We start from the raw sequence: 14,994 nt of genomic DNA on the forward strand, positions 1-14,994 counted from the left end.
GTCATTTTCACCAACATCAGCATTTTGAGCCACTTTCTCATTCTTGGCATATGGATGAATTATTGGAACTTTAGTTTAATTAATGATTTCAACTAAAATAATATTAGTGTGTTGGTACTGTAGGGATGTCAGAGGGTGGTGTTTTGTGTGTGTGTGTGTGTGTGTGTGTGTGTGTGTGTGTGTGTGTGTGTGTGTGTGTGTGTGTGTGTACACACTTTGCCAAAATACTTACTGTCAAATCCTTATGGGAAAATGTCCTAATGTTAAAGGATAAAATCATACTCACCCTTACATTGCAGGGATTTTACTTTCTACATTTCATGTGTTGTTTTCTTTTGTAATTATAATAACAGCCAAGGATCAACACATCAAAGAAATTACTAAAATTGCGTTTTTCCACCTACGAAACATATCCAAAATAAGATGCAGTCTGTCCATGACTGACGTAGAAATATTAATACACGCCTTCGTATCTTCTAGGCTGAATTATTGTAACGTCCTACTGTCTGGGTTGGTTGCCTAGGTCAAGTACTCGAGATCTTCCAAAGGCCCAAAATGCTGCAGCGAGGCTTTTGACTAGAACTAGACAATTTGATCACATCACCCCCATTCTAGCCTCACTGCACTGGCATCGGGTGCAGATTGTGTCATTGGTGCACTGATGGGTGGTGGGCACTCTGATGTTTTTAACTGTTTTTAATCGTTTAGACATGGGTTGCTTTTGATCGGGTGATTCATTTCTGGAATTAAAGCATACATTTTTTTTAACGCAATTAACACATGTGCAGAATGATCCCCCGTACATCCCACCTGCTCTGTACAACAGTCACTCTAAAGCTGGGAACACACCGCACTGGCCGCGCGGCGAGATTACATACAAAGTCAATGTACTAGCGCGTGGCCGCGCGTCCACCCAATAATCGGCGTCCAGCGGCGGGCGCTTGCGCAGCGCGTGGCCGCGCCTCATGAGAGGCGCGTGAATCGGGAGCGCGGCCATTTGCGGCGTGCAGAAATTGCGTCATCGAAGGAGCGTGAATCGAAGGCTTGTGCGGCGAACACGGCGCCGCAGAAAAAGATGAAAATGTTCATCGGGCGCCATGCCTCCACAGCCAATCAGCGTTGAGATTGCAGACCCGGTGGTCTGCAAGACGAGGTGGGCGTGTGGAGTGAGGACATTGGGCTTCCAATACATTCTGCAAATATGTGTATTTTGCATCTGTTTAGCTGTTGGTTGTACTTTAGCCAATAGCGCCGGTTAGCATAGTGAAGCTCACCCAGCTGTGTGCTGTTCCTGAGGATAATATGAACCCAAAGTTGACGGCAGTGTCCGTGTGGAATTCCAATATAGTACAGCGAAGAACCGGTGTTGTCCTCCGTCAGCCGGCACACTTTCACTTTCAGGTAGGCTGATGTCTGCCTTTATTTTTGCAGCTGAGCACACACTGCTGTTGTTATTGTGTTTAGTATGTTGCTGAATTACTATTAATATGTGTGTATTTTCGATCGGGGTGCGTCTTCATGCTGTTTTGATGATATTTGTGACATGACTGCCTCTGTACACAGTGTACCTACATCTGTATTTTTTGGCACAGCTGGACCATGTTGTTGTTGTTGTTGCACCGGTCCAAAAAACGTACTTAACACTCCACAGATACATAGAATTAATGGCAAAAACATATTAGGGAAGTCAGTGTTTCCCACAAGATTTTGGGATATTGTTGGAGGGTCGCCCCCCCCCCCTCCCCGCCCGAATTTTTGCAAAATGCATCAATCTGGTGCTCTTTGTGAGGAAATTTTAGAGACTAGAGAGATATCAAATCCTGAGATGCAGAAGGAACATTATTTTTCAGATTTTTCTTAAACAGGCAGCACTCTTTACTCTGCAACTTTAAAAACAGTAGATTGGGGCCCGGACCCTCCAACAATATCCCAAAATCTTGTGGGAAACACTGACTTCCCTAATATGTTTTTGCCATTAATTGTATGTATCTGTGTAGACAATTCAGTGTACCTCACTGGATAGGGACAAGTGGGGGGCCCTTTAAGAGTGTGTGCCCAGGGGCCCATTATCTCATAATCCGTCTATGATCCTATCACTCAATTCCTTTGCAAAGGCAGTTAGTAGGATACTAGGCAACTTTTTTCACAAGTTAAGCTGTTCTTTCTGTTAGTAAATAAATGCTGTTCGCAAAACTCATCACCACAGCAAATGTGCCAAAAAGCAGTCGCAGAGATCTTGCAAGGGCAAACAATTTCGGAGGGGGGGGGGGGGGGGGGGCACCACTGACAATTTAAGCTTAGGGCACCCAAAAGCTTAGCAGTGGCCCTGCTCCAGAGAAGATACTACAAGTATTTACACCATCATTTGGATTTTCAATGAATAAAAAAACTAAATTTAAATGTATATATATATATATATATATATATATATATATATATATATATATATATTCACCTTCTGTCCTTTATCTTTCCATTCATACAACAATATACAGAGAAAATGGTAATTTTTCGGGCCTATTTCGAATGGTAGAATTAATCGTGATTAATCCACAGAATCCTGTGATTAATCTGATTAGCAGCCCTAATTTTACTTTATACTGTCTGTTATATTGTATACAATGTGAAGCCCACTGAGGCAAATGTATATTTGTGATATTGGGCTATACTTCAAAACTGATTTGATTTAAAGCATTGTTATTTTAAGTAAATAATAAAATATATTTTTAGAAATTGCTGCTTTTTCATTCGCTCTTGTTTCAATAATATGGTGCAGTACAGGCATCAGATGAAAATAATGTAACATCTCATTCTCAAGGCTCATGTGAAATCCCTCATATCATTTTAAAGGCTGAGTAAGCGGAATGGTTCTTTTAGCTAACTTCCTGTCAGTTACTGCAGTTAGCAGTCCCCTCGCTCGTCTCTACGTCACCACATTAATGCATTGCGGTCTTCAAGCAGCAAGTTATCTAGCATCATCTCAGATCCATAAGTGTGCTAAAACATGATAAAAACCATCAAAACAGACATTGGGAAGGATTTTTACCTGCTGCGGCATTGTAGGCGCAACCACATTCACCCATCTGTTGCTCTGGCGTGCACCGGCAGTGAGACCATGGAGTGTATATATTATATATGAGTGAGACGATTGACGGTTTGTAGCGTTCTCTCTCCTGATTGGATAAAAAATTGGGATACTGCAACATTTTAATTGAGCTATTACTGCAAATCAGAATGACTTGGAGACCTGTGATATGACGTCCACACTCTGTTGAAGTGATTTCTGTAGGAATATGGAGTGATATAACATATATATTAACACAAATAAACCGCTTACTTCACCTTTAACTACAAAGATTAAAAAAGTTGAATAAAAAGTTAATCTTTTATGAAATGCTATATATTTAGGTCAGCATGTGTTGTGTGTTAATGTTTGTGTTTCTCGTTGTTAAATGCTCCCAGTGTTTTTGCTGTGAGAAATGTATTGTAAAGTTTAGTTTTGGAGGTGAGATGAATTGCAGAGGAAGGAGAAGGCTTTTATTTTTAAGTGTTTCAGCTCCGGAAATGATTGACCGCCCTCACTCTGACTAACTTGTAACAAAATGGCGTCTGTTTTGTTTCGGGAGAGAGAGACGGTTTGATGGAAATACATTGTTTGTGCCAAAAAAGTCGAGTGTTACGGTGTGAAAATGTCGGAAATGGTGAGAGCGTTGGTGAAGCAGCGACTAACTGCGGCCGCTGAAGAGATATTTGGGCTGTTTGAAAGAACAATAGCAGAGCACGAGGAGGAACGCTGTCGTTTAAAAGAGGAGATCGACAGACAAAACAAACTACTGGACGCTGTTTTGAAGCCTGAAATCCGGCTACACAGAGCAGGTTGGTACAGCTTCGTTGTTATTGTCGATTATCTTGTCAGATTGTTACTCCGCCTCATTTCCTCTTACTAAAAAGGGCATTGATGTGACATTGGGTGGAGGGAGATATGCCCATCTAGCTGACGCGAGTTACGTCATTACCTTAAGGTGCGAACACACTAGGCACTTTACACGCGTAAGATTTACGTGCGTAACGCAGCTAAAATGTTGCTTGATCATTTTGTGTCAAAAATGGTTATACGCGCGTAACGTGCCTAGTCTCCCTCCCGATATTGTATTTCCCTTATCAACCATGGCTGCGATCAGAACCGACCCGACACAACAGCGTGCATGTCCGCACAAAAACAACAACAACACGGCCAACAACTGTGCCAAAAGACAAACTGAACAGCACAAATAGCCTATCATTAAAACAGCATTGCATATTACATTCATATCCTTTGGCCAATTTAAACAGACTATCTTGGATCTGCCAAACTCTACTTGTAACTGTTTTAATTAGACTATATTGTACTGTATGCCTTTTAATTGCTGCCACTCTTCCCCACTCTGTAAATGTTTCAATCGTTTTGTTTTTTTCTTCTCTTCACTTGTTGTGTATTTGATGTTTTTGCATTGAATATTTTGTTTGTATTGTTGTTTTGAATTTGTTTTGACTCGACGTCATTGAAAATGAGGGTCACCCCTCAATTGGTCTCTCGAGGATAAATAAAAGTTAAATGAAAAAATGAAATATTCACAGCAGCTACATAACAAACACAGTTACAGCAGCATCGGTGCAGGGCGGCACAACATAAAGGCAAGTAGCCAAAATTACCCTACCTGGCTGTGACAGGGGACCGTGGCTGGCGTAGATCAACACCGGTGCTTCGTGTAGGCTACTTGTTGTGAAAGTCCCGCGGACAGTCGTCATGTTTGGGTTCATAATATGAGGCGCTAGCCGCCCGCACACAACAGGGTGAGTTAACTAATGCTATACTGCGCTAACTTTGTTTATCGGCTAAAGCACAGCCGCACATATTCACTGAATTAACCAGGAAGTCCATTCTCCTGGTTTACTTTCCCCACGTCTTCCCCGAGCGTAATATATACGCGCGTAATATATACGCGCGTAATATATACGCGCGTAATATATACGCGCGTAATATATACGCGCGTAATATATACGCGCGTAATATATACGCGCGTAATATATACGCGCGTAATATATACGCGCGTAATATATACGCGCGTAAAAATTTTGCTTTAGCGCGAGTGAAAATGTTGCTTTAGCGCGAGTGACGCATTTACGCGCCATGTACGCGCGTAAACCAATGGTTCCCTATGGAAAAACGGCCGATTTCATACGCGTCTGTAGTACGCGTGTAAAGTGCCTAGTGTGTTCGCACCTTTAGACTCCCGTTGTAATCAGAAAAGGCGGGAGTAACGCTAAACATTATAGAACGTTCTACAAGAACGACCAGGGGCGTTTCTAGGTTCATAAAACATCCGCGGCTTAGCCCAAAAGGGAAAAGGCTAGTGCACGCACACATTTTTTTGTATACTTTATTGCGCATGCACATTTGTTAAATAATGCTTTACTTAAATAAAAAATATAGGCAGTTTATTGTAGATTAACATAGCTACCTGACTGCTGTGCTGCTTATCCCTAGACATCTAAAGTCCCAGACATTTAAAGTTCCATTCAAGTTATTTCAGAGTTAAATGAATACAAGTCAGACAGACCTTACATTACCTACCTACCTAAGGGCCACTCTACGATATGATAATCACACTAAGGCCCGACATGGAGTTTACTGACATGCCTTCTTTTTAATCCAACAAGTAAAAACAACATATCAATGAATATATTGTATATACAACCTGCGTACAGGGGCATGGCTAGGTTTCATTTCAACATTTTGGGGGACAAATTATATGGGGGCACTCCCCCAGAAATGGTTGAGCGTAAAACACTCACTTTCCTGCATTCTGGTGGATTTTTATCCACCGATCTGAGCCTTTTCTGCACCAATTTATAGTGGAGTCTGAGAAGGAAAAGACAATATTCATTTTCATGGAGAAACAACTATAATGGAAAATATTGCAGTAAGGCCCTTATGGCGCTTTTCCACCGCATGGTATCAGCTCAACCCGACTCGACTCAACTCGCATTTTTGGTGTTTCCACCGCAATTTCATGGTACCTGGTACCTGATAGCGGCTGCTTTTTTAATATCGCCTCGCTCTAGGGTCCAAGCGAGCTGAGCCGATGCTAAAAGGTGACGTCGGCAGACGGCCGGCCGCTGATTGGCCAGACGGTAGTCTCTGGCCAATCACTGGCCGGCCGTCTGCCGACGCTTCTGATTGGCCAGAGACTACCGGCTTCTTCATTCTGTTGTTTATTCCAACTCTCCGGGACTTTTATGTGTATTTTGTCTCGCCGCGTGCAGCCTTCTTTGGCTCCCTTTCATTTGATTTGCATCACAGACCCGATTTTTTTTCTCCATATATTCGCTAAGCTCACCCAGTTGTGTTGGCTGTTGGGGAAGTTACTTTGAACATACGAGAGGAGACATGTAGGGCAGCTAGCAGCTAGGCTAATAGCCTAGTAGCCAGCTGGGACAGACATAATAGCGAGCGATTACATTACAAGCCTCGGACTGCACTGATTACCTCAATAAAATATTCAGGCTGAGACACGGCTTGCATTTGAAAACACGTATCCTGAAACAAGCACTTAACAGTCAACTTTATCATGCCCGTGTTTACGTGCATGGATGTACGTGACGCATCCCTACAACTGACTGTGTGGCAGAGTCACACATCGGGACAACAACCATCCCTTTTAATGGCCCGTAGCAATATTCTTCTACTTCTTTTAGCAAACAGATACAAGGGGGGTATTTTCTTAAACATTTTTCATCCGTGTTTTTGGCAGTTGGTTCAGTTAATAGTGCAACAACTGCTCGTAATTTCTGCTACTTGACTGCGGAGTTGGCTTTCAGCCCCTTTGTATGATGACTCCGCCCACGTCCAGGAGGTACTATTTGCAGAGGTGGGTCGTAACGCGCTACATTTACTCCGTTACAAATACTTGAGTAACTTTTTGAATAAATTGTAATTTTAGGAGTAGTTTTATTGCAACATACTTTTACTTTTACTTGAGTAAATATTTGAAGAAAGAACGGTACTTTTACGCCGTTCCATTTGGCTACGTGACGGTCGTTACCTTATTTTTTTATATATTTTATTTATTACATGCGAGAGCTATTTCTCTCATGATTTCTCTCCCCGGGGACGTCTTCAGCCAACATCTCTATCACGTGACTATTTCAACCAATAAAAACCACATTACAAAAGCTTGCCAATCAAATGCAGCCACTTCAGTCACATGACAAGTGTTGTCATGTTGTCATAGGGCTCAACCATGGGCTCAACAATGTCCGCGATGTTGTGTCCGTGGCCGTGCCATGTAGGTTAAACGCATATAACACAGACTCCCACACACTCGCAATTACAGAGAAACTGTTCTTCTTTGACACATGTCCTGTTCTCCCTGTAGCATACTCACTTCGCATGCCCCAGTCTGGCTGTGTGAGAGTCTGAGAGTGGTCTCTTTGTTCAGCCACTATACGTTAAGTGAGTGTGCCAGCAGGTTTTGATGTGTAACGAAGTTTAATTGTGTGTTTTATATTTTTGGGGCTAAACACAACCTAGATAATTTTCTCAGGGCCAGTGACATATTGTAGGAATTTGTTTTAAAATGTGTATGTGCAAAACAATTGCAACAGTGTTATAAGTGTATTGGTTTTAATTAAAAGTAAAATTAAAATTGATGATAAATTACTATTTCCCTTTGCAGTTTCACTGGCCCATTTAACCTGAACAGCTGGCCCATTTTACCTGAAACTGCTCGTGCAAAAAAAGTTGGCACAGCTGATGTTTCAAGAACTGTAGGGCCGAAATAATTATATTAAATTACATAATTTCAACACAAAAATATAAAAAACAGTCATAAGTAATCATAAAAACACATGGAAAAGGCATATATGTTGTTGTATTATTGTCCCAAACGATTTACCAAAAAGTGGCCCATTTTACCTGATATCACCCTATAATTTTGGACAAGCCTAATTTATTATCATTTTATTTGAAGGGTGATGTATTTAATTTGGCAGATAATTAATTTATTATTGTTTGAGTTCAAGGGTTATTCATTTGATTTTTAAATACCTTATTTATTGTTTTATTTAAAATGATGTTATTTAACATATCTTTATTTGAACATCATGTTTTATATTATGTTCGTGTCTATTCTGTACTGTTTGTGTTACTCTGTATATTTCAAAAATAAATCCGGAGTAATGCAGTAGGCCTACTTGTACTCTTGAGTACTTGAGTAGTCTTTTCACTGCATACTTTTTTACTCTTACTCGAGTAATAATTTTTATGAGTACTTTTACTTCTACTTGAGTAATTATAATCTTAAAGTAACTTACTTTTACTTGACTACATTTTTTGGCTACTCTGCCCACCTCTGACTATTTGCGGTGGAAAACAACCCGTGCTGCTACCAAACCAAGTTGAACTGAGTCCAGTTGAGTCGAGTCGAGCTACATTTGCGGTGGAAAAGCGCCATTAGGCATCCTGGATTGTTCAAAAATGTCTGCACATTCAACATGTCACATGTTTTGGGTATTTTTTTTTTTTAGGAATTATGACTCATGACTTGATGACACTTAAGGCCAGGACACACCAGTCCGACTACCCGAAAATGGTGACTGCCGATTCAGTCTTCGGCAGTCACCATTGTCTTCCCGTCGCGGCCGAAAAAGTGCAAAGAACACACCAAGCCGACTGCTGATTTTCCGTACGCTCTGTGCTTGCACGGGACGTAATGTCTCCATAACAGCAGGCGGCGCTAATCTGTATTGCGGCCCAAAAAAATACGGAAGCCGGAAATGATGGGAAAGCTCTCTGGACCATAAACATATAGAAATACATATTTATATTTATGGACCATAAAGAGCACCATTTTTAGCAGAGAGTGCCGAGCATGGTGTCGAGCAGTCAACAACAATTTCATGTGAGTACTCGCTGAACGAAACAAACAAACACATTAAAACAATGGCTAGCTGTTGTTAGCTGTTTGTGCTACCCGCCTCACTTCCGGGCTTCACTGATTCGCTTGCCCTCCACCAATCAAATCGCTCCAACTGAAAGACTGCCAATCGGCTCAAAAGAAGCCCGACGACATCTACGACGACCGATTTCATGGCACACACCAAACAGATTTGTGTCCCCGCTCCCTCCAGCCTCTCCAACGGCGATTATCGGGCCGGTGTGTCCGGGCCTATCAGCAGCAAGCTAACGTTAGCTAGTTAGCTAAATTGTAACTTAAGGCAAAAGTTAGGAGCCAGATAATGTTAGCAGACGCTGTTTCCACCTGGGATTAAGATTTTGTTTAAGTGATCCGAACACAAGTGGAAAGCTCTAACTACAGGTGGAAACACTCAGGACGCATTGAAGACGCATCGCTTCGTCCGCCACGAGTGCATGCTTGTGTCTGTGTATTTGTGCACAGCGACCACTGAGACACACACACAGAGACGCTAGGATGGGGCTGGAGGTGTGCTAAGATCTTAAACTCTCTAAATTAAACTGACTTTTTAACAGTATAATATAATAACACAGTTTAACGTTTTTGTGACAAACGCAAGTGGAAAGAGTAATGTTTTTTTGGTGGAGGTGAGGAGGAAGAGTAGCCGGCTGGAAATGCTTTAATGTGCACTGCTTACTGAAAACACTGAAAAATCCCCCTTCTCTGAAACTGCAGAGTGATATGATGATAGAATTATACAATACTAACAAATACATGTAGAGAAAATACTTTTAGTGAGCTAACTGCAGACTCTGTGAAAGTAAACAAACCCCCTCCTCTGAAACTGCATAGTGCACTTTCAAGTGTTAATAGGACATTGAAGTTTAAAATAAAAAGTTTAATTATTCTCCCCAGACGTCCATCAGCTGCTGGTGGTTAAAGAAGAGGAGCCACCAGAGCCCCCACACATTAAAGAGGAAGATGATGAAGAGAAAGCTCAGTCCTCACAGCTTCATCAAACACAAACTGAACACATGGAAACAGCAGCTGATGGAGAGAACTGTGGAGGACCAGAACCAGCCAGGAACTCGCATCCAGATTCACATTTACAACCTAAGACTGAAGACCAGCCTGAAAACTCCTCTGAGACTGAAGACAGAGATGATGATTGGACCCAAACCAGCAAAGGTCAGTGTCAGTTTCAACTCTCTGTAAAGTAATGAAGGCCCTGTAATGGATGCTCCATTATGGCACACATCATAATCACTATATGAATAATCATTGACTTGAGAACGTCTTGCATTTCTCCAGCTTTTGATACTGGTGTTTATTTTAACACAATGACGTTGAACCTTTAAATAAAATTGGAAAACAGAAAATCCCTCAAAGCATCAATGAGATATCCAGTGGCGGGCTTTTCCCTGATATTGACGTTGTGACATGGGGAAAGGGGCATGCAGGGTTCAACACAACTTTCTTTTCCTACTGACCCGCTGGGCCAGTGGATCCGAGTTTTACTGGCCCCTTGTGTATTTTCACTGGCCCTGCACACACTTTTTTTTTCTTCATAATTTAGTGTCAATAATTATAATACCTGTATTAGAAAAATAACCAAATCTAAAGGGAATATCTATACTGTAACAGATATTCCCTTTAGATTTGGTTATTATTATTTTAGTTAATGATATGAAATATTGATATTGCTCATACACATAATATAAAACCAGGCAAACATATTGAATTTGAAACCTACAACTGAAAGTATGTTGAAGGGGTCGGCCAGTATTTTAAAGTCCAGTAGTTTGATGATTGTTTTCATTCTTGAATTTGGGCAGTTTAATGGATAGTTCACCTGCAGGAATCATGATCAAACATAAAAAAAATCTGATAATTCTTTGTTGTGTGGTAGGCTGTGTTTATCACTTTCTCCATATGCATTAGGGATGTGAATGTGTCGACCGAATGACCGGTTTTCCACTTGCGCTCAAGTTGACTTTAAAAATATAATAGAAATCCGAAAATCAGAAGGTTATGCCGTTTTTTTAATGGGAGATTTCACCGTGTATGCAAGTATACTGTACACGTCTGGTCGTGAGCGCGCTTCAGGAGCGTCACTTCAGCATGAAGTGTCAGCTTCACATAAGAGTCTGGTGTGGGACCACTTTTTCAAACTATTGATAAAAAACAATGCAGTGCAAAATATGCAGCATAAGTTAAACACTCGTCTAAGACTATGACGTTAAATCACCTTAGAAACACACAATGCCTTCGTCCGAGCAAAGCAGCATTTCACCGTGAGATATCGCCAGTGAGCGAGTGAGCCGCCGCGCAGAAGAACTTTGGGGTTTGTGGCTAAAATAATAACCGGGGATATTCTCCCCGTTAGCGATTTCAATGGGAAAGACTTCCGCAATCTGATTGCATGTCTCGAGCCTTAAAACACAGAGCCATGTCGGCAGACAAACTGCACGACTATAGGAACTGTCCAGTGAGCCGCCTCCCGCTCCCCCCGTTGGTTTCTGTCTACAACCGACACAATCACTGGAGACGCATTCACAGCGTTTAAATAAAGCCTCTCATTTGTATTAGCCTACGATTGGGGCTTGGATGCAAATACTGTAACATTACGGCGGCAGCTAAAGGAAAAGCGCAGTTTTCACTTCATTTTCTGCACCTCAACCTCTGCTGTGGGAAGAAAGGAAGGGGGCAAAGTAAGTCGATTGATTTGTCGACTCGCAGGCGGATGGTAGGCGGATGTTGCTCCGCCTGTCAAAACGCCCACGCATCGGTTGTCCACTGGCCTTTCATTAAAAAATATATTTTATATTAGGTTTATTATATTGAGTCTTAAATAAACACTGCAGGGCTGTACGCTTATTTTTTAAAGTGGTAGCACTGGTGCTAGCAAGCAAAAAAATTCAGTAGCACAAAAATAAATTTGGTAGCACACAAAGTATGATCGAAAACTTGCATGACCCTAACCCTTGCATTTAGCTCTAATTACCTTTGAGCATGTCATCTTGATTTTATTTGAGATTCTCAATGAATATGATATCCTAGTGTGCAGTAATAATTGTAGAAAAATGAATAGGGGTGCACTGATTGCAATTTAGACAAAAGAGTCTAACCTGCCAATGGCAATTTTTTTGCTGATTCAGAATTATTTCCCCCCCATAAAACTATAAAAATAATGTCTATACCTATATATTTTTATAAACATATCATTATTATATTAGGCTAATAATAACAAACATTTTTAGAACATTTCATTCTTTTAATGAAAACCATACTTTAAAACATTGAACATATAGCCTATTAAATAAATTAGTAAACATAGTTGTACAATTTAGGCCAAGTTAAATAGGTTGTGTCAATCTTTGTTTAAATCATAGATAGTTACTGCTGTTGACTGCTTTCTTTATAGGTCCATGGTTGACTGCAGGGCTGTGAAGCGCTAACTTCCTGTTCTTACCTGCTTCAAAATAAGAGTCAACTCGCATTTGGCTAGTAACCAACTTTTATTGTGAAGGCACACAGGAAATGTTCTGTTTGCACACGCACTAACTTGACTGCGTTAATGTAAAGAGAGCCGTCTCCTTCCTGTTTTTAACCGTTGGTGAAGTTAGACACTATAATCGCCGCACAAGCACAGATCCCGAGCACACATCTTTCACCAGCCAAAGTGGAGGGTAGACTTAATAACTTACTCGCCTAAGACTACATTCACCCGCATTTGGAGAGTGTTAATGTAGAGCCCTCTAAGCAGTATTGTGCATAGCTCCTCTGTGTCTCAAACAGACAGCATCTGCTCATTAGCACTGGTGCGACTGGACTTGTATTCATCATCGCACGTGATCAATTTCAGTAGCAAATGCGATCAAAACTGTCGCACTGTACAGCCCTGCACTGCTTTCATTACGACTCTCAACGCGCATTTCAATGAACCATGATTATGTGACATCACACAAGGTACAATGTAGGGTTAGGATTAACAGGACAGCTGGGACAAGGGAAGACTGAGGGAAGACACAGGAAGAAACTTCATTCATTATATTATAATAGCTATTTTATAATGATAGAACGTCAGTTCCGTATGGGTGAAGTATTCCTTAAATTATTAACAGGCCTTAAAGTTTAACATTTTTTTTTTTTCATTATTCTCCCCAGACGTCCATCAGCTGCTGGTGGTTAAAGAAGAGGAGCCACCAGAGCCCCCACACACTAAAGAGGAAGATGATGAAGAGAAAGCTCAGTCCTCACAGCTTCATCAAACACAAACTGAACACATGGAACCAGCAGCTGATGGAGAGGACTGTGGAGGACCAGAACCAGCCAGGAACTCACATCCAGACCCACATTTACAACCTGAGACTGAAGACCAGCCTGAAAACTCCTCTGAGACTGAAGACAGTGATTATTCTAAGGAGACCAGAGAACCTCAGTCAGGTTTAAAGGCTCTGAAAAATGAAGTGTCTTTAAGTGATAAGAGACTTACGACTGGACATAAACAATTCATCTGCTCTTTCTGTGGGAAAAGATTTAGTCGGAATGATCATCTGGAGAGACACATGAGAATTCACACAGGAGAAAAACCATTTAGTTGCTCAGTTTGTAGTAAAACATTTCAAAGGAAGGCACATCTGACACGGCACATGGTCGTCCACACAGGGGAGAGGCCATTTATTTGCTCAGTTTGTAATAAAACTTTTTCAGTGAAGGGAAATCTTATGAATCACATGGTTGTCCACACAGGGGAGAAACCGTTCAGTTGCAAAGTTTGTGAGCAAAGATTCATGTGGAATACATCATTGAGAAGACACAAGGCTGTCTGTCTTCAGTCCTCACAGCTTCATCAAAACCAAACTGAGGAGAACAGAGAGGCAGAGCCTGGAGCCAGCAGCTCAGCTGAACAGCTCAACTTACAAATGAAAGAGGAACCAGAAGAACTGTGGAGCAGTCAGGAGGGAGAGCAGCTTCAACATATCACCAATGGCGCTTTTCCACCGCAAATGTAGCTCGACTCGACTCAACTCGACTTGGTTTGGTAGCAGCACGGGTCGTTTTCCACCGCAAATAGTACCTGCTGAACGTGGGCGGGGTCGTCGTAAGGGGCTGAAAGCCTACTCCGGAGCAAAGTAGCAGAGCAGAAATTGCAAGCAGTTGTTGCACTATTCACTGAACCAACCGCCAAAAACACGGATGAAAAATGTTTAAGAAATACCCCCCTTGTATCTGTTTGCTAAAAGAAGTAGAAGAATATTGCTACGGGCCATTAAAAGGGATGGTTGTTGTCCCGATGTGTGACTCTGCCACACAGTCAGCTGTAGGGATGCGTCACGTACATCCCTATGCACGTAAACACGGGCATGATAAAGTTGACTGTTTAGTGCTTGTTTCAGGATACGTGTTTTCAAATGCAAGCCGTGTCTCAGCCTGAATATTTTATTGAGGTAATCAGTTCAGTCCGAGGCTTGTAATGTAATCGCTCGCTATCATGTCTGTCCCAGCTGGCTACTATTAGCCTAGCTGCTAGCTGCCCTACATGTCTCCTCTCGTATGATAAGTAACTTCCCCAACAACCAACACTGGGTGAGCTTAGCGAATATATGGAAAATAAATTCAGATCTGTGATGCAAATCAAATGAAAGAGAGCCAGAGAAGGCTGCACGCGGTGTAAATACACTCAAAAGTCCCGGAGAGTTGGGGAGAATAAACAACAGAATGAAGCCGGTAGTCTCTGGCCACTGATTGGCCAGACAATAGTCTCTGGCCAATCAGTGGCCGGCCGTCTGCCGACGTCACCTTTTAGCATCGGCTCAGCTCGCTTGGAACCTAGAGCGAGGCGATACCAAAAAAGCAGCCGCTACGTGGTACCAGGTACCATGAAATTGCGGTGGAAAAGCCAAAAATGCGAGTTGAGTCGAGTCGAGTCGAGCTGATACCATGCGGTGGAAAAGCGCCATAAGTTCCCCTTCACTCCTGTCCCTGTGAAGAGTGAAGATGATGAAGAGAAACCTCAGTCCTCACAGCTTCATCA

The 14,994-nt window shown here is 41.8% G+C and overlaps 1 protein-coding gene across 1 annotated transcript; it reads left to right on the forward strand.

The window, feature by feature from the left end:
- Nucleotides 1-3,689: 3,689 nt before the first annotated feature.
- LOC307270157 (uncharacterized protein) lies at nt 3,690-13,529 on the forward strand (the record flags this gene model as incomplete). Its single annotated transcript, XM_080053325.1, has 4 exons — nt 3,690-3,876; nt 10,002-10,145; nt 13,125-13,403; nt 13,495-13,529. The coding sequence occupies 4 exons, from the start codon at nt 3,690-3,692 to the stop codon at nt 13,527-13,529; spliced, it is 645 nt and encodes a 214-aa protein (XP_079909451.1).
- Between the last annotated feature and the right edge of the window lie 1,465 nt (nt 13,530-14,994).

The sequence above is a fragment of the Ammodytes marinus genome (assembly GCF_949987685.1).
Source record: "Ammodytes marinus genome assembly, chromosome: 25".
Lineage (NCBI taxonomy): Eukaryota > Metazoa > Chordata > Actinopteri > Uranoscopiformes > Ammodytidae > Ammodytes > Ammodytes marinus.